The sequence below is a fragment of the Dendrobates tinctorius genome, unplaced genomic scaffold (assembly GCF_039654945.1).
Source record: "Dendrobates tinctorius isolate UK_male_01 unplaced genomic scaffold, ASM3965494v1 ptg000065l, whole genome shotgun sequence".
Lineage (NCBI taxonomy): Eukaryota > Metazoa > Chordata > Amphibia > Anura > Dendrobatidae > Dendrobates > Dendrobates tinctorius.
In genome coordinates, this window is record NW_027361733.1 from 24,281,081 (window position 1) to 24,306,694 (window position 25,614).

The window sequence follows — 25,614 nt, forward strand, 5'->3', positions numbered from 1 at the left end:
TGGGTGTTTAGTATTGCGTTTTAACTTTCTTTTTTTTTTTTTTCCCGTTTACCATCAAGGGTAATAGTCTAATACAGCGCTACTGATTCCAAGAAGACTTATCGGGGGAGGAGCAGGTCATGTCGGGCTTACCAGAAAGCTACTCTTATGATGCTCCTTCAACATATATCAACTTTGGTACCATCCACGATGATGATCAAAATGCAGATTCCTGGTTCGGTGAGTGTGGAAAGTCACTCCACTGAATTCCAGCCTGCTCCCGGGTTTTGTAGGCAATTAAAACCGGGACTGTCGCCTGTTAAACAAATAAGGGTGAACTGACTGACAAGAGCAAATTTTTATTGTGCTGCAGATCAAGTGACTGACGGCGAGAACGTGCCGCCAGCATCAGATCAGAATAGAGTGAGTTCTGCCTCTGGGGACCCAATTTCGGCAGAAGCAGGTAATACTGGGAAGTGCGTTTTGAGCATATTACAGCTAATTTAAGTATTTACACTGAGAATTCAGTCTATGTACATTACTTATCCTGTACTGATCCTGTGTTACATCCTGTATTATACTCCAGAGCTACACTCACTATTCTGCTGGTGGAGTCACTGTGTACATACATTACTTATCCTGTACTGATCCTGAGTTACATCCTGTATTATACTCCAGAGCTGCACTCACTATTCTGCTGGTGGGGTCACTGTGTACATACACTGGTGGTCTTGCTGACTACATATACTACTTGCCACAATTCTACAGTTTGTAGTTAAAAACTATTAGCAATCTTGTTGCCAGACTGGCCAGTAGCCCAGCCTAGCTGCTGTAATACAGGGGACAACTAGTTTCCCTTATATTGGATGAGTACAGAGCCCATATAGTGACAGCACTTCCAGTTGTAGTAGTTGGTGTCCATGTAAATGTAGTCGGCCAGTACAGGACCTGCTTGTTGCGGTTTAGTGTTCTAATAGGATATACCGTATTTTTCGCTTTATAAGACGCTCCGGATTATAAGACGCACCAAAAATTTGAGGAGAAAAATAGGAAAAAAACGTTTTTTTAATAAAATGGTGGTGCCTCTTATAATGCAGGTGTCTTATTGCTTACCGGGGGTGGTGACTGCGGTGAAGTGGGGTCCCAGGGTCGCTGCTGGAGGAGGCAGGAGTGGGGTGATACTGCAGGCCGCAGGAAGGGATGAGAAGGTGCTCCGATGTGCCGCGCGCTGCAGGGGGGGGGGGGCTCGTGCTGCTGCCAGGGGCTCAGCCCACATTTACCGGGTGTCCGTCGGCGCTGTGGGTGTCTCCGGTTCCAATCCCGGGGCTCTGGCGACATTTTGCGACAGGCCAGAGCCCCGGGGCTCCCTCTCGGTTCCCTCTGTCTTGGGCTCCGGCAATGACTGCTACCGCCGGGGGGCGGCGCATGCGCTGATGGTGATCTCGGGACAGATCTCGCTGAAATCTTATCTCTCGAGCTCTCAGTCCCGAGATCACCATCAGCGCATGCGCCGCCCCCCGGCGGCGGCCGCCATATTGCCGGAGCCCAAAACAGAGGGAGTCCCGGGGCTCTGGCCTGTCGCGAAATGTCGCCAGAGCCCCGGGATTGGAACCGGAGACACGGCTGGGCACCCGGAGACACCCACAGCGCCGCCGGACACCCCTGCGGCCTGCACCCGGTAATGTATATCCTCTTTGTAAGACGCACCCCCATTTTCCCCCGAAGTTTGGGGGGAAAAAAGTGCATCTTACAAAGCGGAAAATACGGTACTTAATTGGCGCGCCCTTCGGTAGACACCATGAGGTTGACATACCCTATATGAGAGGCTGATTTGGCATTTTGGGTACTGTAGATGGCCTTTCAAATTACAAGTGCAGCTAGATTGTACCCTACTCAGAGATTGCCCTAAAAGTACATAAGAGGTTTCCAGCCTAATCAATCTGTACTTCTTGTATCTTAATCATTATTTTTTTTTTTTTTTTTTTCTGTTTTAGAGCAGAGTGCTGTCAGCTGCAGTAACCCAAGAGATGCTAAGAAACACCAGAAGACTCCACAGAGCAGAAGGTAATGACTGGAAAAATGCATATCACCTAACTTGAAAATGGCGTAATAGAGGCAGAGACCTGGATTTCAGTGGTATGTCACTTGCTGGGCTAATTGCTGTAGTTTTGCTAAATATTCTGTTATCAGCAGGAAAATCAGTAGAGGACTGGTAAATCTGCTATGTAGACCTCCAGGTGCATTGCCAGCTTTCTGCCTATCAGTGGTGTGGGTTATACAGCGCGCAGCATTCAGAGAACTGGTAGATCTTTACCAGATAAAGCAGGGACTGTATCTGTGAATAGCCCAGTAAGTGACACATTACTGGAATCTGGGTCTCTGTCCCTACATCAGGCTGCTCTCAGATTACATGGCAAAAGCCTGGTGACAGATTCCCTTTAAAAAGTTTTAGAAGTGCTCAGTCTATCTCTGCACCTCGGCTTGCAGTCAGCATATTTAAACATTTTAGTTCAAGGGTGAACAATCAATTTTCCTGAGGGGCCACATTAGAGATGGTGAATGCTGTGGCGGGCTGAACCAATAGGCTGACGTTAATTATACTCAATATTAACATGTTAATTACAGTGAATATAAAATAACTTGCTTAAATCAACATTGATCTCAAGATGTACTCCAAGATGACTGCTATGAGGCTGCAACCCCTAGTACCAAATATGATACATAAAGATCAGGTGGGATATGTCCTTGGAAGGGAAGCAAGAGACAACACTATCAAAACTATTTAAATCATAAACAGGGTGCGTTCCCGGGAAGTCCCGTCCAGCCAAGTATCTATAGATATGGAGAAAGCGTTTGATGGGGTGGGATGGGACTTCCTGGCGGCGATGCTCCCAAAAATCGGATTGGGTAGCAAAATGTTGTTGCGTATCATGGCCCTTTACGCCTCTCCCATGGCACAAGTAAGAGTTAGGCTACTTTCACACAAGCGTCGTGTGACGTATGTCGCAATGCGCCGTTTTGGAGAAAAAACGCATCCTGCAAAGTTGCCCGCAGGATGCGTTTTTTCTCCATAGACTTGCATTAGCGACGTATGGCCACACGTCGCATCCATCGTGCGACGGATGCGTCGTGTTTTGGCGGCCGGCGCACATAAAACGTTACATGTAACTTTTTTGAGCGTTCTCTGCCATTTTCAACCGCGCATGCGTGGCCGAAACTCCGCCACCTCCTCCCTGGACAGTACAATGGAGCAGCGGATGCGTTGAAAAACTGCATCTGCTGCCCCCGTTGTGCAAATCTTTCACAACGTGCGTCGGCCCGACACATTGCCACGGGCCCGTACCGACGCAAGTGTGAAAGTAGCCTTAATGGAAGCTTTTCCAAACCTCTTACAATCTACAATGGCACCCGTCAGGGATGCCCACTTTCGCCCCTTCTTTGTCTTAGTGATGGAGGCACTGGAGAATGCCATTAGGGCCAATGCATCCGTATCAGTAGTTTCAATTGGTTATATACAATACACAAAATGTCCGTCTTTGCCGACGATTTACTACTATACATGACAACGCCGACAATCTCCCTATTACCAGTGATTCTGGCGGAGTTACATCGATTCGTTCTACTCTCTAACTTTAAGGTAAATATCTCTAAGTCAGAGATCCTTAACTTGAACAGTCTGGAAACGGAGGCCTCACACCTCAGCTACACATTTCCCTTTAAATGGAGACAGGACCGTATCAAATATTTAGGTATTACAATTCCAGTAGATACTTCACAGATCTACCCACTTAATCTTGTGCTGCTATTGCGAAACCTGGAAGATGATTTATCACAATGGTCCAGGCTCTCGGTCTCCTGGTTTGGTCGAATTAACATTCTGAAGAATGACATTTTACCTAGAATTCTCTGTTCCAGACTATTCCTTATAATTTACCCAAAGTCTTTTTTTTTTTTTTTTTTTTTTTTTTTTTTTTTTTTTTGCAGATTAAAGCAATTTCTTCTAAATTTATTTGGGGGGCATCCAAACTTAGATTATCATACACTGTTTTAACGAGACCTAAAACCTCAGGGGGCATGGGTGTCCTGGATTTTGTGGCATACCATAGAGCATCAATATTAAATAGCATTTGGCACATCATCAAGCCTTCCAATGGACTGATTTGGAGGAACACTTAAATCCCGTCCCACTTTCTAAACTACTTTGGGGCAAACATACTTTTGGATCCATAACATCTCCCCTAAAGCCTCTATATCATGACTTTTTTTTTTTTTTAAATTATTACCTGGGACAAAATCATTAGGAAATTTAAAATATCACCTGCTCCGGGTCTGTTGCCTTTACACTCTGTAATCCTCAGGGTGATAGTGGTTTCCATTTCTTAGGGCCCCGTCACACATAGCGATCTCGCTAGCGAGATCACTGCTGAGTCACAATTTTTGTGACACAACAGCGATCTCACCAGCGAGGTTGCTGTGTGTGACAGCGATCGGCCCCCCTGCCGGTATCGCTGTAGGAAAGCCCTGGACTTTTTTTTTTTTTCTTTTTTGTCGCTGGTCTCCCGCTGGCCACCTCGCATCACTGCATGTGACAGGTGGGAGACCAGCGATCAGCTGGTAACTAAGCTAAACGCAGGGTTTCTAAGCACTGCGCTCTGCTTAGAAACCCGATGTGTACCTTAGTTACCAGCGCACTGATGCAGGGAGCTGGTAAGTAAGGTACACATTGGGTTTCTAAGGGACGCACGTCCCTTAGAAACCTGATGTGTACCTTAGTTACCAGCTCCCTGCATCAGCGCGCTGGTAACCAAGTACACAGTGACGCCGCGCTGATCGCTGGTGAATCTGCCTGTTTGACAGCTCACCAGCGATCATGTAGCGACTCACCAGCGATCCTGACACGTTAATATCGTTGTCGGGATCGCTGGTGAGTCGCTATGTGACTGGGCCCTTAGGTACACTAAATAATCCATTGTCCCAGATGAGACAGGTTGTCTCCCCCGAGAGGCTTAAAACCATTAGTCTTTTTACACCAGGGCGTTCATCTGGTCAGGCTTGGATGGTGTACCGCCATAGTCTATATCATTCAGTTACCAGCCATGAGGCGTGGAGCAGACCTTTTAACTGATTTTCAAAATATCTGTATTGGGAGGAGACTTCCTTTGCGTTGTATTTCTTTGTTGTGCGGGTCGCTGAGGAGGGAAGAGGTGCTGGGGACCGGGACCAGTGTTGCCTATTAAGACCAATGGGAGAAGGAGCTAGGTAAAAACATTTGTACTTCTGATTGGCATAAATCGTTCACTCCTACTCATAAATTATCTTTATCGTGTCACATCCAGGATACTAATTACAAGATCGTCTCCAGAAGGTACCGGACGCCAGACCGCATTCACGCATGTATCCTAATATAACAAATAAGTGTTGGAGATGTGACTCCACTGTAGGTAACATGACCCATATCTGGTGGTCTTGCCCCCGAATATCCAAATTGTGGACAGGATTGTTTGATCTCTTCAATAAACTTATTCAGCACTAACTTCCTGAACTCTCAATATTACTATCAATATTCCCTATATCCATTTCTACCATTAAAAAGGGACTATTTAGAGTATTTTTTAGCTGCAATGAGACAAATTATCTCCAGACATTGGAGATCAAGCACCATTCCTTCTCCCATGGAGACTATTGAAGCATGCCAAAAATTAAGAAATTTTTTTAAAACCTGAAAACTCAAATGCCCCACTTTCGCCCCATTCAAAATAAAACCATTAAGAAAAATCAAACGTACACATTTGGTATCGCCGCTTTCGGAATCACCTGATCAGTATTTAAAAAAAAAAAAAAAAAAAAAATTAAACCGATTTGCTTACGGCCTAATGAAGAAAGTCTAAACACCAGATTTGCTTTTCCTTTTTTTTTTTTTTTTTTTTTTTTTTTGTTCACCGCTACATTGCATTAAAATGTAGTGATGGGCAGTCTGAAGATAGTATCTACACCAAAATGGTATCATTAAAAACATCAGTTCGGCGCACAAAAAATAAACCCTCACCCAACTCAACATCATGAAAAATGGAGACGCTATGGGTATTGGAAAATGGCGCAATATTATTATTATATATATATATATATATATATATATATATATATATATATATATATATATATATATATATATATATATATATATATATATATAAAAAAATTTTTTTAACAAACTTTGGAATTTTTTTCACCCCTTAGATATTAAAGAACCTAGACATGTTTGACGTCTGTAAATTCGTAATGAAGAATCATAATGGCAGGTCAGCATTTAGTGAACATATTGAAAAAGCACATCAAAAGCCCGTTGTGGGATTGCACTTTTTTTTTTTTTTTTTTTTCTTTTGCAGTTTCACCATACTTAGAATTTTTTTCCCCATTTTCCAGCACACAAAATGTTAAAACCAAAATGTGTTGTTCAAAAGTACAACTTGGCCCGCAAAAAAAACAAGCCCACATGTTTATCTCAAAAATCGCTTTTTATGCTCTGACGATTTCCCCAAAAACCTTCTGTTTCAGTTGTAGCGGTGGGGATCTCGAACTCTTCAGTCGCAGTCAGTCAAATGCCTTTTTCGCATTCTCCACGCCCATCGCATTATAATTCCTTCCCATCACTGCAATCTCCCCTCAGATCCCACATTTGTGCAATCACTCCATTTTCTGGGCATGCGCACTGAATCTGGTGTACGTCCCAGCTTCATATCCTATGTGCGCATGCTCCGGCGCTGCGGAGTCAGTGAGCACACACGCTATATGCGCCACTGTCTTCCCGACTTGCCACTGACTCGGCGGCTTCGGAGCTTGCACATTTGTAGCTGGGATGTGAATCACTAACAAGACAATGGGGGGGGGGGCAGTTTAGTAGCAAAGACGGGACAGGTTCCCTTTTAATATTGAGCAGAAGTGTACGGACACCTGCTCATATACAGTATGAGCCCCTATTTACAGTAACACATAATAAATAAAAACGCATATCTTGCTCCCGTTTCCCCAGCGCCCCGATCTTTGCTGTGTGCACTGACTCTCCACACAGCAGATGTAATGTAGTGAAGTCACTGTGCCTGCTGTCTGTCGAACACTTAGTGGAAGGAGGAGCTGGTGGCTCCATCCTCCATTATATTCACCGCTATTTGCTTTGAGCATGTAGATAGTGGTGATATCAAGCAGGGGAGGGTGGCCGTGTGGTGCTTCTTGTGGGCCAGTGTCTCAGTCCATGGGCTAGTCTGGTACAGCCAAAGGGCCACATGTGGGTCGCACTTTGTCCATGTCTACTTTAGTTTAACACTTTCTTTCAGCGTCTGGTTTCTTACATTTGGGAAGGTTCTTTTGTTGTAGGCTTCTTTGGCACATCGGTGCAGGAAAAGTTAACCAAACTACTGGAATTTTCTTTTTATATATTTTTCAGAAGGTCATCGAAACGCCTATCTGCACAACAGAGGAGTAAGCACATGGCAAAAATCAGAGCTGAAAGAAAGAAGGTCACTCCTAAACAGGAGGGGCACCCGCCCAATAAACGACAGCGGTTGTAAGTGTCTAGCCACCATAAGAAACCTTGGACCAAATAAGAAAATTCTCCCCAGGCCTTTAATGTGTGATATTTCTTCCAGGAATGCTGTCAAATGTAAATCTGCAGATTCTACCATCAACAAAGGACTGTCCAGCAGTGTGGCTGACACATCGTCTAAGCGGATTTTGCCATTAACCCCCACAGTTCTCAAGTATGTCAGAACAGTCTCTTGATGGGTATAGGTCAGCTGTCTCATATTCTGTCATGGGGAGTATGAGGGTCAGGATACCTGCCCAGATCTTCAAGATGTAATATTGAGCTACTCAAGCCTTGGCCTTTTATATTTGGGCTATCTGTTGACCACGTGAAGTCGGGATCGGGACATTGTAGTATTAAGAAGCTCTGCTTTCTAACCTTGGATCTCATGCTTCTAGGAGGAGAAATATGCCCTTAAGAGTGAAGAACTCAGAGGAACAAGAACTGGAGAAGATGCATCAGCTTCAACAGGAGCTTGCTCAGAGACTTAAGAAGAATGAGGAATCTCTGAAGGCAGCCTTGGCTGGAGCAGGTACAGGAATGAACTTGCAGTAGCTCGAAGATGGGCCTGCTGTTATCCACATCACACAATCCAAGAGCACTTGAAGAAATAATTGTTGTATTAAAGTTCTTTACTTCTATAGGTCAGCCCTTGAAGAAGGTGCCTGTTCAGGCCACCAAACCTGTAGACATTCACTTTCACACTGATGACCGCATGAAACGACATCAAGAGGAGACAAGTGGGGAGCAGTACAAACAAGTGGACTTTACCTCCGAGCTCCGCAAACACCCTCCTTCTCCAGTAAGTATTCCCACTTTTTATGAACCTATTTTGTCCATGGATTAGACTTGGTATGCATATAAAGTCAGTAAAGGCAAACCACCTTGATCAGTGGATCAACATTAAAGTAAATGACTCGTCTGGAGAATTCTTCCCCAAATTGCTCATACAGTGGCTGTTTTATGGGAAACGGCAGCTGCCTGCAGCTCTTACTGGTGTTGGGAAAGCAAAATTTCCCTTTTCAGGGACTTTTCTGTGAGATGATTGCTCAGGTTAGACAATCTGATCATTAGTAAATTGTTTTTTCTATGAATGCCTTTCTTTTGAATGACCCTATCCACAGACTCCCATCACTAATATCTTCCGACAAAATAAACTGCTCACAAACTCCAGGTATCCACTATGGCTTAGCTAACTGGAACAATATCCGTTCTTTCTTTTAGTCCCATATACCAAAAGGTGGTCGCACCATTCCCAAACCTTTCAACCTGTCTCAAAGTAACAAAAGGAAACATGAGGATACTACCGGGGAGTATGTTTCTACTGCTGAGCAAGTTCTGGCTTTCTGCAGAAAGACACCGGAACGCTTCCACCTGCGCAGCCGGCAGAAGGAGATGGAAGGTTGGTGGACTATCAGACGAACAAGTTGTTTTGAATAACCTCTTACTGTTTTTTTTTTTTTTTTTGTGGCTTCTATTTCATGAGAATGTTGTTACAGGTCCGTCACCTATTAAAAATGTGAGATTAAAGATTACAAACCCAAGGACCCCTATATTAACGACCAGGCAGAGGCTAAGACCTGTCACCTGCAAGAGTTCTGCAGAAGTGGAAGCGGAGGAATTGGCAAAACTGCAGCAGTGAGTAATCTGGAGGATGTTCTACCCACTTCAGCTATGTTTTAAGTCTTATCCTGCTGTCTCCAATATCTGTATATATTAATGAAAACAAGTTGGGTTGATGGTGAAAGGTTTTGTTATTAATTTGTAAGTTACTCACAATTCTATGCCTGTGGGAAAACTTCCCAATGGCTTTGGATCGATCGTTGGGACCCCTAGCAATCCCAAGATCGAGTTTGACTGGAAAGGAGGTCAAGCATTCACTGAGCTTTGGACACACTGTAATTTTTGAATTTATTTCTTGTTATCCTTGCATAACTTACAAACTTAACGCAAACCCTTTAAAGAAGAGTTTGTCCACAAATGCAACATAATACTTCTCCACGGGACCACCAGCAATTCCAAGAATGAGCCTCTGCAATGCCCTGTTTGAATAGAGTAATTGCGCAAATTTAGGACAATCGCCCCATTGAAATGGGCGACTCCAGAACCCTTACAATCAGAAAGTTAGTTGTCACCTATCTGGGGCATACGTCAAAACTTGCATTTATATTCTAAAGTGTTTTAATGTTGATGGTTCACTAAAGGGATGGTAGCAGAGACTCTGAAAACATATTTGGGATCCTTCTGAACCCCAGGAAATGAGAGATTGCAACATTGTCCTATTCACTTCAATATGACAATTCAGCAATTTCCTGCACTGCTCCGACTTAGCAGATGACACAACGGTAACACTGTACCATCAAATACCTGTTTGGCAGATGTGACAAGACTCTAGGCTCCCTATAACCTCCAGTCTAATGTTGATGGCTTGTCCTAGGAAGTGGTTGTTGTTTGAAATCCGTAGGATGCCATCCAATATTAATATATACAAATGGAGATTCAGTGGTTCTTGTGTATGAGTGTAATTCCAGCAGCAAACGCTAAGACACCTGTCACAAGGGTGTCAAAGATATAAGGTAAAATAACTCATATTAGTGTGCGCTTGGAACACTCATAAAGAAGAGGGATATCTAAATTAGGTAGTTATAGAAAAACAACCCTCTTATAAGTGCTCTTTATGTAGCTGGATAATGGTGAGAAAATAGCAATTGGAAATAAACAATTGTAAGACCTCAGAACTGCTTAAGGGGGAAAAAAAAAAAATATATATATATATATATATATATATATATATTTTATACTGGTGGCAATCTTAGTTCCAACCTGAACAATCATTAAAAACTAAAAAGGCATGAGTGAGGGTAAAAACCTGAAGTCACTGAACAGGTTATATACTGCAGGGTACTTCTCCCTGATAGCAGCTTAAAAACAAGTCAAAGTCAAATTGCAGCCTGTGAACGGCTGTGCAGAGTAGCCGCAACAGTAAATGCACAAGTCGGAGAGCGGTACCTGTAAAGATAATGCGGTGCAGGTTAAAATAGCGCTTTTTGCTCCAGTGCTTGGAAAAAGAGGGGGGGGTTTGTACACAGGGGTATAGACGAGTTACAGGGCTGGCCGATGGCAGCCTCCTGTCAGTGCACCTCCAGCTTTGGAGCAGACGTGAGCGGCCTCTCGTGCTCCCGGCGTCTGTGAGCTGCTCCAGGTATACAGGACCTTCATGGTGTGAGTCAGCACATGACCACGTCGGTTTCACTTGCTGGTGGTTGCGGCGGGGACCACAGCTGGAGGTACACTGACAGGAGGCTGCCACCGGCCGGGGCAGCCCCTGTAACTCGTCTATACCCCTGTGTACAAACCCCCCCCCTCTTTTTCCAAGCGCTGGAGCAAAAAGCGCTATTTTAACCTGCACCACTTACTGGAGTAAGGACTTCGCATTGCATTCTCTTTACAGGTACCGCTCTCTGACTTGTGCATTTACTGTTGCGGCTACTCTGCACAGCCGTTCACAGGCTGCAATTTGACTTTGACTTGTTTTTTAAACTGCTATCAGGGAGAAGTACCCTGCAGTATATAACCTATTCAGTGATTTTCAGGTTTTTACCCTCACTCATGCCTTTTTAGTTTTTAATGATTGTTCAGGTTGGAACTAAGATTGCCACCAGTAATATATATTCCCTTAAGCTCTTCTGAGGTCTTAAAATTGTTTATTTCTAATTGCTATTTTCTCGCTATTATCCAGCTACATAAAGAGCACTTATAAGAGGTGTTTTTTTTTTTTTTCTTCTATAATTACCTAATTTAGATTTCCCTCTTTATGAGTGTTCCAAGCGCACACTAATATTATGAAATATTAATATATTTTTTTTTTCTTAAGATATAAATTTAAAGCCCAAGAGCTTAATACAAAGATCTTGGAAGGTGGCCCTCTCCTTCCAAAGAAGCCCCCTGTCAAAGAACCCACCAAGCCCATAGGCTTTAATCTAGAAATTGAAAAGCGACTTCAGCAGCGGGAGAAGAAAAATGGCGAGGAAGAGGAGCCTTTCATCTTTCATTCCAAACCTTGTCCCAGCAAGATTCTATCAGACGTAGTGGTCAGTGGTCTTCAGCCGCCAGGCTTTGCTTGATTATCTTGTAGCTTTTTTTTTTTTTCTTAACTGGGAGGGGGGGTGAAATATAGTATTACTTTTTTTTTTTTTTTTTCAGGGGGTTCCCGATAAAAAGGCGCTGCCAAACACTGTGCCACAGTCTCCAGCTTTTGCACTTAAGAACAGAGTGCGTGTACCAACCTGGGAGGAATTGAAGGCAAGTGATCTCTTGTGTATTCCTTAAACCATTTACTTGTAGAAGCCATGTGGATTCTACTTCTTTGTCAGCAAATTGTTTATAGTAATAACCAGACAGTGAGGTATCATAAGCAGCGTAGTGAAGCAAGTGATGTCAACCCACAGATTGTTACATAACAACCACTATAAAAATAAATTTTATAAAGCTTACAGACCACTGCAGGACATATTCAGTCCAAAATCTATTGACACACACAGAAATGGGCCTTGTAATAACCAAACATATGTTGCCATTTGTAGGATGAACCTCCACCTATCATAAAAGCCAACCCAATGCCCCATTACGGGGTGCCCTTTAAGCCCAAGTTGGTTGAGCAGAAACAAGTGGAGGTTTGCCCCTTCTCATTCAATGAACGTGATCGGCAAAGGATGGAAGAGAAGGAGAAGAAACTAGACCAGCTCAGAAATCCAGATGTAAGTGTGGGCCCTGTGAGAGATCGTTCTCCATGGCCTGATCCTGCCCTAAACCTTTTTGTCTTGTGATCTGCCAAGGTTCCAAAATTCAAGGCTCAGCCTCTGCCTCAATTTGACCACATTGCCCTTCCTGAGAAGAAGGTGAAGGAGGTGACTTCACAAGAACCGTTTAACTTGCAGATAGATAAACGTGGGGAGCAGAAGTTGCAAAGGTGGAAGCAGCAGGTGAAGATCTCCTCTGTATCCCATAGACTTGTGAAGCTTTAGTTTCAATTTTACAAAAAGTTCTATCCCATTTCCAGATGAAAGAAGAGCAGAAGCAGCAAAAGGAAATGACCGCTTTTAAGGCTCGGCCCAACACTGTGACTAACCAGGAGCCATTTGTGCCCAAGAAAGACAGCCGGATGTTGTCAGGTATGGTTACTGGTAATGGACAAACACACAACCCTTTGTCTAGATGTACATTATCAAATCGGTGGCTCTGACACTTCACTATAAGCCAGCGTGGGGAGCAACTCGTGGAGAACTTTCATCCATTTAAATGTGTCCCATAAAATTACCTGCAGCGACTAGTTTATCCTGCCATCACGACACATCTATTCAGATTGGGGTACGCATACTTTTTCGATTGTTAAGACTTGTCAAATTCGGTGTAAAAAAAAAAAAAAAAAAAAAAAAAGTTAAAAAAAAAAATCTGCGGTCAAAATGTCCTAAGTATCTTCTCCACAGAGTCGCACCCCAGCTCTTGGTTCTATCACTGGGCGCCACTGTGAGGCCAAACTTGGGGCTGAATGGGTCCTGACCTGAAGCCCCTGACCCTCCAACTATTTGTCCCTTCACCTTTCTCCTTTTTGCACCAATTCTCTCCTTTGTTCCCAAACTTAGAGAGCCTTTCTGGTTCCATAGTTCAAGAAAACTTTGAGCTTGCTACAGAGAGACGTGCCAGGGAACGGCAGGAATTTGAAAAACGCTTAGCAGACATTGAGACTCAGAAATGCCTCATGGAAGAGGAAGAACGTCGGCTGCAAGAAGAGCAGGAAAAGGAAGAACTCAATAGACTAAGACATGAATTGGTATGTGCGCCCGCCCCCCCCCAAAAAAAAAAAAAAAAAAAGTGGCTGAGGAAGTCATATCCCCTGACTGCTGCATTGTGGATGTCACAGGGAACATGTGTCCACTGCAGGCAAGCTCTGGTCTGATACTGCTGCAGGCAATCTTTAGCCCTAGTACAACGTCTTGAAGGGAATCTGTCACCCCCAATTTTTGGACTATCAGCTGCCGGCACTGACATCATGGGCTTATCTACAGCATTCTGTAATGCTGTAGATAAGCCACTGATATAAGCTGAAAGAAAAACGAGGGGCGGTCCAGTCTTGGTCTGATGGGTGTTGCAGTCCGGCGCCTCCCATCTTGTAGCGGTGACATCCTCTTCTTTGCATCCCGTCACAGCTCTGTCGCAGGCGTACTTTACCTGCCCTGTTGAGGGCAGAGCACTGCAGTGCGCAGGTGCCAAACCTCTGACCTGGTCCGGTGCCGCGACAGGAAGCAAAGAAGAAAATGTCACTGCTACAAGATGGGAGGACCCACATCGCGACACCCATCGGACCAAGACCGGTCTGCCCCTGGGTGAGTATAATATATAACTCGTTTTTCTTCTCATTCAGGTTACATCGGGGCTTATCTACAGCATTACAGAATGCTGTAGATAAGCCCATGATGTCAGTGCCGGCAGCTGATTGTCCAAAAATGGGTTGACGGATTCCCTTTAATGTCAGTGCTTCTACTTGCGCAAATGAGGTGGAACTCTGCATAAAGAAACTTAGTGTGTTCCCTATCAGGATGTAACTTTTTTTTTTTTTTTTTTTTTTTTTTTTTTTTAGGTTCACAAAGCTCAACCAATCAGAAAATTCAAGCATGTTGATGTCAAGACGAGTGACGTTCCCTTGACTGTGCCCAAAACTCCTAAGTTCTCAGACCGCTTTAATATTTAGCTGCTGGAGTGATGTCCATGCCTGGTAGCTCAAGTATTTTGCATTCATACATGCCAGATTGTCCAGTTGTAAAAAAAAAAAAACCTGGGGGAAAATGAAAAAAATAAATCTACTTAAGTCCTATTCATGGGGAACATGCTGTAGGGTGATGTAAAGTCTCTGTAAATACTTTGACCTATTTTTAGGAGTTTGTTTTTTTTTGTTTCGTTTTAATGCTTTTTTTTTTTTTTTTTTTTTTTTTTTGGAGGTGGGGAGGAGTGGGGTTTAGTGTACAATGTAATTTTTGTAATAAACATCATCCTGTGACTGTTCATACAGTTTTAACCACCATTAGCCAAAACTTTGTCAACGTTGTATTTAGATCCAATAGTCATGTCAGGGAAGGGGCTGGAAACGTGTCTGCTTCCTTCCTGGACCCCCACCATTTGTGTCCATTGGCTATGTCTGGTATTGTAGACGTTAATACCAGGCAGACGGAATTCTCCTTTTACAGATCTTCATTGAGGTCGCTGTGTCTGCAATTGCACCGACTGCTCTCGTGTGACCTTTTTAGTGGGGTAATCTGTCTGGGGGTTTTTTCCTCACTTAGTGCTGTAAATATATGGATTATTTATAAAGCAGAATGTGTCTCGGCTTCGATAATCAGGGCTGTAAAGAGTCTTGATAAAGAAACAACTCCCAACATGTTATGACCACAAGATCGTATACAGCTAGTGAGCTTTCAGCTAGGCCCTCACTGCCCTGTTTTTAAGCTACCCTTTACTATCTTGGCTCACACAGTACAGTAGGTTTTTTTGTTTTTTTTTTTCATTTAAAGGGATCCTGACAGCTAAGTTGTGCTTCCTGAATCATGGGCAGCAAGTATAACACTGGTTGTCCTCTCAGCCAGACATCTTTTACTCTGAAATTCTGCTAGTGATAAGTCTAAAGCCCTCGTTACACACAGCGAGATCGCTAGCAATATTGCTGAAACGTCACAAGTTTTGTGACGCAGCAGCGATATCGCTATGTCTGATACCTGCGACCGGCTCCCCCGCTGGTTATCGCTGATCACGTGAGAACGTCCTGGACCATTTCTCGTCGGGCGCTTCCTGTGGCGCTGATGAGCGACGCGTGGACGCGGGCGAGAGGACGTCAGGATCGCCTCATCTGACAGGTAAGTAGCGACCCCTGCTATGTCGCTGGAGAGATCTGCCTGTGTGGCAGCTCGCTAGCGACCACTTAGCGATGCACCAGCATTCCATATCGTTGTCGGGATCGCTGCGCTGGTGCATCGCTTAGGGTACCGTTACACTAAGAGGCTGGCCCCTGTGGATCCTCCCTGCCCCTCTGTCCATGATTAACAGAGGTCTCCCTTTTTGTTTGTTATTCTGCCCAAACTAGAGCAGATGGGTTGCTCCTTAACTATATGAGCAGCATGAATTGGCTAATGTTTAAGAAGCATTCCAGCAATTTATTTTTTGCACAAAGTTGGTGAATGTGTTCCTGATTTAATGTCATCCCACTTAATGTACAGTTGTGCTCAAAAGTTTACATACCCCAGCAGAATTGCCTCTTTTCAGAGAATATGAATGATGACACCAAATCTTTTTCTCCTCTCATGGGTTAGTGGTTGGGTGAAGCCATTTTTTGTCAAACTACTGTTTTCTCTTAAATCATATGACAACATAAAACATCCAAATGACCCTGATCAAAAGTTCACATACCCCACTTCTTAATATTGTGTGTTGCCCCCTCTAACATCAATGACAGCTTGAAGTCTTTTGTGGTACTTGTGGATGAGGTTCTTTATTTTCTCAGAGTAAAGCTGCTCGCTCTTGACAAAAAGCCTCCAGTTCCTGTAAATTCCTGGACTGTCTAGCATGAACTGCGCTCTTGAGATCTTCCCAGAGTGGCTCAATGATATGGAGGGCAGGAAACGGACATGGCCACTCCAGAACCTTCACTTTGTTCTTCTGTAGTCAATGACATGTCGACTTGGTCTTGTGTTTTGGATCATTGTCATATTGGAATGTCCAATGCACAGCTTCCAGGCTGATGATTGCAAATTTTCCTCCAGTATTTGCTGCTGGTATGCTGCATTCATCTTTCCTTGAACTTTGACCAGGTTTCCTGTCCGTTGTAGCTCACACATCCCAAAACATCAGCGGTCCACCTCCGTGCTTTACAGTAGGAATGGTGTTCCTTTCATCATAGGCCTTGTTGACCTCTCCAAATGTACATTTATCGTTGTGGCCAGGAAGTTCAATTTTGGTCTCATGACTCCAAATCACCTTGTTCCAGAAGTTTTGAGGCTTGTCTTTGTGCTGTGTTGTGTATTGTAGGCAAGATACTTTGTGGCATTTGCACAATAATGGCTTTCTTCTGGCGACTCGACCATGCAGCCCATCTTTCTTCAAGTCCCTTCTTAGTGTGCCTTTTGATACAGCCACACCTCTAGTTTTCAGAGTCCAGTATTTCAGCTCATGCTAGTTGTGGGTTTTTCTTTGCATCCCAAACAATTTTTCTGGCAGTTGTGGAGCAAATTTGTTGGTCTACCTTACCATGGTTTTGTTTTTACACATCCCCCTGATTAACAAATGGAAAATCAGTTTGAACACTGCTGACTGGCATGATCAATTCCTTGGATATCTTTTTGTATCCCTTTCCTTATACTTTTCAACTACCTTTTCCTGTAGATCTGTTGACAGTTCTTTTGCTTTCCCCATGACTCAATCCAGAAACATCAGTGGCTGGATGAAAGATGCAAGAGTCTGTCTCCTAGAAACTTGCTCTGCTTGTAATCAGTGTGTACATAATAATCTTTATTTTTATATAGCACTAACATATTCCGCAGCGCTTGCAGTTTACACATTTTCATCACTGTCCCCGATAGGGAATTTAGATTGTGAGCCCCATCAGTATGTCTTTGGAGTGTGGGAGGAAATGGGCGTTCCCGGAGGAAACCCACGCAAACATGGGGAGAACATACAAACTCCTTCCAGATGTTGTCCTTGGTGGGATTCGAACCCAGGACTCCAGTGCTGCAAGGCTGCAGTGCTAACCACTGAGCCACATAAAAGCTGACAGGTCACAGGTGAGGATGTTACCTTTAGTAGCCATTCAGACCCATTTGTGTCAACTTCTGTGCATGTCATCTGGCGAAAATCAACATGGTATGTGAACTTTTGATCAGGCTCATTTAGGTTGTCATGATTTAAAAAATAGGAAGCACAGTAGTTTGACAATAAATGGCTTCACCCAACCACTAACCAGGAGTGGAGAAAAAGTTTTGGTGTTACTCATATTCTGAAAAAAGGCCAAGAAAGCGAAAATTAAATTCTGCTAGGGTATGTAAACTTTTGAGCACAACTGTATATACATTTATCCCCACACCCTTCATTATAGGCAGTTGTGTTACATAATCCCAAGCCTTGACAACAAGTCCAGTACTCAGGCTCATGTGTAGATGGGAAGTCCAGTATGAACTCGCTCTCAAATTTCTCCTGACCACTATGGGACTTATCGTCTCCCCACAATCCATGTCCCTCTGTCATCTCATTCTGCTAAAAATGAGTGAAAGGAAAAACTCTTTGCTCAGTAACTGCTGCTCATAGTAAGCAATCACAAATGGATAACAAATACATAGGTGATGGGGGTGAGGCCTAGAACCCTGGCTATGTAGGCAGCAGGAGTCAAGAGCTCCCGGTCTGATATCTTAAAAGCGACCCATAAAGCGACTGGAGGTCCACTCAAAGTATTCAGTTCACAAGAGATCCTTGACCACCCTGGACCACTTTGATTCTACTATCAAGCTCCTTTGTCCAGGGAAAAGTGAAGTTTCAATTTTCCAGAAGCCAATGGTGAGAGCAGTGGGGAAGCAGCGGAAGGATACCACCCTGTGCCATGGACTTTTCTGAGGAGAAAATTTTATGTGCAGGGATTATCTGACAAGAAGATAACTAAATTCATCATCCTCTCTTCATTTTTATTGTTTAAACAGAAGCACAACCACGTTCTGGACTTTCAATCCCAGCGGGCCTGCAGTGTGACAGAGCGGGGCGGAGTGATACCGCTCTCCACCGTGAGCTCCTTTGAAGAGAGGATCTGAAGACAAGCGCGGGCTCCCCTCTCAGAGAAGACCACTGGGACTGGTCTCCCTAATCTTAAGGTACCCATTGCCACCCGTTATTCCGGCACACACAGCTTTCAGCGCCTTAGACTGGTGTGCAGGTGACGCTCCAATTAGATCTACATCCGCAGCACATGAAAATAGTCCCTGCTGCGATACCAGGACAAGCAGCACGCTCTGAAGTGGTTACGGCTCCTGGTGCATTACTGCTACTCCTCTCTACCTTTTGGGAGTACCCTGTTGAATCCTATTATATACTACACCGGATTGGACTTCTTTATTGCAGATTGTACCAGTGGTGCGCTTGTATCACCTGGAAACATTTAAAAGGTGGGAAAACTTATCTCTAATGAACAGGCTTTGTTACTAAGTCACAGAGGACCCTGCACATTGCTCAGTTAGGATCCCTTACACAAAGTCCTTTCTATGCAGGAATAACTCTTCCTGAGGATACCTTGTCGGTGCAACATCTGGCTTTTAAAGGGACATTCACCAGCTTCTTTCTCCCTAACTAACCTTGTAGCAGTTCCTATAAAATTACAGGATCTGACTTGTTGGACTTTACAGTCATTTAAGTTACATGTTTATTTGTATTATTTTGTAACACAATCTTGCTACAATATGCTTGTGGGGGATATTCTAAGAGTCTATTCTTAGCAGAATTTAATATCTCGATTTGTCAATTCAATACATTTTTTTTTTTTTTTAAATCTCATACATACCTTATATAATTGTTGTATATTCCTGAAATCTAGTAATTCCTACTCTACATCTCATTGAGCTTATTCCTAAAAATTGAATTCTAGTACTTCACTTAATTCTCGTATAAACCCTGAGAGAACAATTCAACAAACGCACCAATATCATAATTAATGTATGTGTTCATAGGGCTAATGCCAAATAAATTTGATGCTGAAATAATGGACCAAAATAAGGACTAATCGCAACTATATATGAACACGGAACAAAAAAAGCGATCACAAGTCCAAAGTTATTATGAAAAATCCATGAAAAAATTCTTTATTATAAAAAAGCATACAGATGGGGAAAGCAAAACACCACAATGTGAAAATAGCTAAAAAGCCAAGGCGCTGACACATGCTGCAGACATCTCAAATATAAAATAAATTACAGCAAGATAATATTGCGTTTAGATAAACACCCCTATGCCCTTTTTATAGATCATGATATCAGGTGAAATTCTACAAACAAAACCCATTAGTAATATGTAAGCACCAACGTAAGTGGGCACTCAATTTCTCTCAATACATGGGTAGTTAGTAAAGTAAACATACCTATTTAACAGAGCGGCAGCAGGGGAGAAGAAATGAGAGCAGTCAGTGTGCCAGCGTCACCCCGACGTGCGTTTCGGAGCGCTATGCTCCTTCCTCAGGGGGCGTGATTTTTTTTAAATCTCATACCTTATATAATTGTTGTATATTCCTGAAATCTAGTAATACCTACTCTACATCTCATTGAGCTTATTCCTAAAAATTGAATTCTAGTACTTCACTTAATTCTCGTATAAACCCTGCCATAGGGGCGCTTGAACAAAATGGATGCTGCAACACTTAGAAACCAAACTAAGGCTCAAAAAAATTCTATGTCACACATGGGGGCAATCTCAGTCATATGAAGACTTTCCTAGCCTGTTAAGCCTGGGCAAGTCGAGATCCCCAATGAAGGGAGATGAGTTGAGTTCTTCCTTTCTAAAACAATTGCAGATCTCAACCTATAGTAAATCTAAGGGGGGTAATGGCTCTGGTTTAAAAAACTCAGTGTCAAAATCTCAAACTAACATGCCCTCCTCTAAAGGGGCAGCCAGACCTGATTAATTCTCCTTTAGAGGGAATGGACACCACTATTTCAGCTAAATGAAAAGTTCATGATCAAGAGAGCACACCCCATTCTTGTGCTGCGGAATCTGAAAGTTTCTCGGATGATTATTCCCCTAACAATAGTCTGGAGAGACAGAGGGTTAAAAGAACACACAAAACTGTGACAACAATAATGGCAGTGGCACCCCCTTCACTTGATTTGGACCAATATCTTGGTTCCAGTAAACAAGTTACAGAAGGTTTTCTAGCAGGGGTTTTCAAATCCTTTAGTGACGCTATGAAAATAGGGTTTGAAACACAAACCAGGACCCTTCAGGACACGTAACAGTTTTAACCCCTTTCTGACATCCGACGTACTATCCCGTCCACGGTACCCGGGCCCGTATGGACGGGATAATACGTCGGGCCCTTTAATGCAATACCGCGACTTAAGTCGTGGTGATCGCATTAAAATTCCGACGCCATATCACCTTACAGAAGATGGCGTCTGCCTTCCGGGCTGCGATCCCGCCCCCCCGGCATCCAGAGCGCTGTGATTGGCTGTTCTGAATTCTGAACAGCCAATCCCAGCGTTTCTCATTGTTTCAGCCAATCAGCTTGGCTGAAACAATGATGTCCTAGGATCGGAGTACCGATGTACTCGATCCTGGAGCCGTTGCCGGCAAAAAGCACCCGGATTGGCGCGATCGCCGATCTAATCGATCGCGCCAATCGCAGTGCAGAGCGGCGCTATATCGCCGCTGTTCCCTGCCAGTACCGGCCCGGATCGGTGCTTTATTAGCACCGATCGTAGGCTGGAGCCTGATGCAGGCCCAGTAGGGCCTGCAGGAGCTGGCTGGCGCGATCGATTCGGCGATCGCGCCAACCACAGGGTACAGCTGCGGTCACCATGTGACCGCTCTGTGGCCTGCTGGTGACCTGGACATGACCTGCCTAGTAATCGGAGCTGTGAGCTCCGATTCTAGGCAGTTGCCATGGTCACCAGGCAGATCAGGGATTGGTGGATCAATGTAATCATTCAATCCCACCAATGACAGAGCACAGCAGCGATGTGACCTGCCTCTGACCTGTCTGCAGGGGTCCTCACTCTAGCTGAGGATTCCTGCAGAGAGGTCGGACGCAGCAAGAGCTCTTGTGCTCTGTATTGTGGTGCCACAACTTGTAGCATCACAATCCCTGCAGAAAAGAAAGAAAAAAACGCCAACCGTAAGTGTTCCTGATCCCCTGCCCAATCTATCTTCACCCCCCCCATCTATCTTCATGCCACCTCCGTGCGCACACGCCGAGCGTTGATCAGTGACTCGGTTCACCAAACACTTGTGCTCGCTTTTTTTCCCTTTGCGCCACCTCCGTACGCACATCCCGAAGCCGCAAAACTTGGATAAGTGACACGTCACTTATCCAAGCTTGTGCCTGCCGTTTTTCTTTTTTTTTTTTTTCACCCCCCTTTGTGCCACATAACTACAACCCTAACTGATCCCTGCCCAATCTCTCTTCATCCACCCCACATCCCCCTTCCCCCTATTTTTACCCCCCTCCACCCAACTTTTGCGCAGCCGCCGAGCGTTGATTGGTGACGCAGTTCACTGATCAACACTCGTGCTCGCTTTTTTTTCCTTAGCCCCCTTTGCGCCACCTCCGTACACATCCCGAAGCCGCAAAACTTGGATAAGTGACACACGTCACTTATCCAAGCTTGTGCCTGCCGTTTTCCTTTTTTTTTTTTTCACCCCCTTTTGCGCCACCCCGTGCGCACATCCAGCAGCCTAATTTTGATAAGTGACACTTATCAGCTAGGGCCTGCTGTTTTAGACTTTTTTCCACAGCTTTTTCTTTACAGAAAGTTTACGCCAATCACTCCCCCCCCCCCCCCCCCCCACGTACACATACAGTTTTCAATAAAGTGTACACCCAAGCACCATATTTACACAAAAATGTCATCAAATTCATCCCAACAGCGCTATTCAATGGAGGAGGCATATGCTATACTTGCCTCCGACACTGATAGCGATTTGGATGAGGATCCGACTTTTCTTTATTTTTCGGATTCTTCATCTTCTTCCCCCTCCTCATCTTCCTCCTCATGTCTTGCGGAACCGCCATGCAGACGCTCCAGGACAGAACATGAGGCAGCGCCCTCCATGCCCGCAGCTGACCCAGTGCTCCCCGTATGGACCTCGCCCCCCGAAAATTACGAGCCACTGATTCCTGATTTTGTGGCAGAATCAGGAATCAAGTTTGACACCACCAGCCTCACAGAAATTGACTTTTTCAAAGTCTTTTTCTCTGAGGATTTTGATAACCTCATGGTGGAGCAAACCAATTTGTACGCTCGTCAATTTTTGGAGCAAAACCCGCGTTCAACATTTTCAAACTGTTCTGTAGACGCAGTTGAAATGACGCAGTTTTGGGGCCTGGTCCTCCATATGGGGATACTGAAGAAGCTGGAAATTTGGCAATATTGGAGTGTTGATATTTTATACAACACTCCAGTGTTCCGAATGGTCATGGCCCGGACGCGTTTTGAGGCCAGCCACAAGTTTTTGCATTCTGATAATACACAGTGTCCCGCACGAGATGACCCCAACTTTGATGACCGGCCGAATTTTGAAAAGATGGTCAAACACTTCAACAAAAAGTTTGCTGAAGTGTACGTGCCCCAAAGGGACATCTGCTTGGATGAGTCCTTGGTTCACTTCAAGGAAAGGCTGCGATTCCATCAATACCTGCCCAGTAAGAGGGCCAGGTACGGAATCAAACTATAAGTTGTGTGAGAGTACCTCAGGGTACATCCACAGGTTTAGAGTTTACAAAGGGAAGGACACCCGGATTGAACCCCCTGAGTGTCCTCCTTTCCTGGGAGTGAGTGGGAAAATTGTGTGGGATTTGGTGCACCCACTGCTGGATAAAGGTTATCACCTCTACACTGATAACTTTTATACCAGCATCCCACTCTACAAATCCCTCTCTGAGCGACGTACCGCAAACATCAGAGGCCTCCCGAAGACGCTACTTGGGCAAATGCTCCGAAAAGGTGAGAGCAGAGCCCAATGCAGCGACCACCTGCTGGTGGTCAAGGACAAGAGAGATGTCCATCTCTTGACCACCATACACGGTGATGGCAGTACCCTCTGCACTGTACGGGGTACCTCTACACATGTCTGCAACCGACATGTGTAGTGGGGTACAACAACAACATGGGGGGCGTTGATCTCTCCAATCAACTCCTCCAACCGTACAATGCATTGAGGAAGGCCAAGGGGTGGTATAAAAAGCTGGCCGTGCACATCGTCCAAATGGCAATGCGCAACGCATTCCTGCTGTCACAATGTGCATGCCCCAGCGATACATCGTACCTTCAGTTCCAGGAGGTAGTGGTTAAGGCCCTGATGTTTGGCGCTCAGGAAGGAGCGGGCCCCAGTACTTCTGGAACTGAAGGTGCTCGTATTGTACCAGGTCAGCATTTTCCAGGGGTGGTCCCGTCAACCCCAAGAAACGGTAAGCTGCAAAAAAGGTGTCGAGTGTGTTACAAAAAAGGAATACGAAGGGACTCCACTTATCAATGCGACACCTTCCCCGAAAAACCTGGCCTGTGTATGAAGGATTGCTTCAAATTGTACCACACCTCCATGCACTACTAATTTACATTAGATTAGTTGGGGGCACATCTAGATTTGTTCTTTGGGGGTCTAGTATCCAAAATGATGTCACATGTGGGTTTTTTTTCCTGTTTAGGCACATCAGGGGCTCTGCAAACGGAACATGACGCCAGCAGACCATCAAAGTCTGCATTCCAAAACAACACTACTTCCCTTTCGAGCCCCGACGTGTGCCTAAACAGTTTTTTCCCCACATGTGGGGTACCAGAGTACTCAGGACAAATTGGACAACGACTTTTGGGGTCCAATTTCTCCTGTTACTCTTGGGAAAATTAAAAATTGGGGACTAAATGATCATTTATGTGGGAACAAAACAGGATTTTATATTTTCACGCCCGGGCATTATAATCTTTAGTGAAACACTTGGGGGTTCAAAGTGCTCACCACACATCTAGATAAGTTCCTTAGGGGGTCTAGTTTCCAAAATGGGGTCACTTGTGGGGGGGTTTCCACTGTTTAGGCACATCAGACGCTCGTCAAACGCGACATGACGTCCGATCTCAATTCCAGCCAATTTTAGGTTGAAAAAGTCAAACGGGGCTCCTTCCCTTCTGAGTCTTGCCATGTGCCCAAACAGTGGTTCCCCCCACATATTGGGTATCAGCGTACTCAGGACAAATTTGACAACAACCTTTGGGGTCCAATTTCTCCTGTTACCCTTGGGAAAACAAAATATTGGGGACTAAATTATCATGTTTGTGGAAAAAATATGATTTTTTATTTTCACGCCCGGGTGTTACAAACTTCTGTAAAGCCCTTGGGGGTTCAAATGGGCCCAGCTGCACCCTGAAAAAAAGTGCAAAGAAAACACATTTAAAAAAATGTGGAGTATTAGCTGATATTTTGGCCAAAATACGTGAGCCCGTAACCTGCGTCAAAGATCTCCACGTTTGACGCAGGTTACGGGCTCACGTATTTTGGCCAAAATATCAGCTAATACTCCACATTTTTTTAAATGTGTTTTCTTTGCACTTTTTTTCAGGGTGCAGCTGGGCCCATTTGGTTTCAAACACAAGTTTCATGTGCATCTATATACCAGATAACCGCCCCCTCCATATATTGGTAGGATGTGAGCAGGTTATTTTGTTGGTATTTTTGCACCTGTGTTGCTATCCTAATTATATGGGTCCACTGCACCCTGATAGTGCATTGTCTGGAGGCCTGTACGGGTAAACCTTGTTGTTCCTTTGCTGTGTATCATTATTGGAGGATTTTTTCCTCTTTCTTTGAATGTAGTTTTGAGTAGCTTCAGGGGTGCAGTTTTTAGAATGGTGTCACTTTTGGGTATTTTCTGCCATTTAGACCCCTCAAAGTGGCTTCAAATGTGAGGTGGTCCCTAAAAAAAAAAAATGGTTTTGTAAGTTTTGTTGTAAAAATTAGAAATCGCTGGTCAACTTTTAACCCTTATAACTTCCTAACAAAAAAAAAATGTTTCCCAAATTGTGCTGATGTAAAGTAGACATGTGGGAAATGTTATTTAGTAACTATTTTGTGTCACACATTTCCCTATTTTAAGGGCATAAAAATTCAAAGTTTGAAAATTGCAACATTTTCACCATATTTCTGTTTTTTTCATAAATAAACGCAAGTTATAGTGAAAAATTTTACCACTAAAGTGAAGTACAATATGTCACGAGAAAACATTCTCAGAATTGCCTAGATCCGTTGAAGCGTTCCGGAGTTATAACCTCATAACGGGA

The 25,614-nt window shown here is 44.2% G+C and overlaps 1 protein-coding gene across 2 annotated transcripts in view; it reads left to right on the forward strand.

The window, feature by feature from the left end:
- TPX2 (TPX2 microtubule nucleation factor) overlaps nt 1-14,929 on the forward strand; it is a 30,275-nt gene extending 15,346 nt beyond the window's left edge. The window contains exons 2-17 of one of the 2 annotated variants that reach the window (XM_073580749.1): nt 60-219; nt 353-442; nt 1,974-2,043; nt 7,421-7,540; nt 7,623-7,733; nt 7,957-8,090; nt 8,203-8,360; nt 8,783-8,960; nt 9,058-9,196; nt 11,433-11,649; nt 11,762-11,860; nt 12,142-12,315; nt 12,394-12,540; nt 12,618-12,729; nt 13,201-13,388; nt 14,196-14,929. In XM_073580749.1, coding sequence (XP_073436850.1) covers nt 120-219; nt 353-442; nt 1,974-2,043; nt 7,421-7,540; nt 7,623-7,733; nt 7,957-8,090; nt 8,203-8,360; nt 8,783-8,960; nt 9,058-9,196; nt 11,433-11,649; nt 11,762-11,860; nt 12,142-12,315; nt 12,394-12,540; nt 12,618-12,729; nt 13,201-13,388; nt 14,196-14,306 — 2,148 coding nt within the window. In that variant the 5' untranslated portion in view covers nt 60-119 and the 3' untranslated portion in view covers nt 14,307-14,929. The remainder of the gene's footprint in view (nt 1-59; nt 220-352; nt 443-1,973; nt 2,044-7,420; nt 7,541-7,622; nt 7,734-7,956; nt 8,091-8,202; nt 8,361-8,782; nt 8,961-9,057; nt 9,197-11,432; nt 11,650-11,761; nt 11,861-12,141; nt 12,316-12,393; nt 12,541-12,617; nt 12,730-13,200; nt 13,389-14,195) is intronic. The other variant, XM_073580750.1, reaches the window with a different exon arrangement.
- The last annotated feature ends 10,685 nt before the right edge of the window (nt 14,930-25,614 follow it).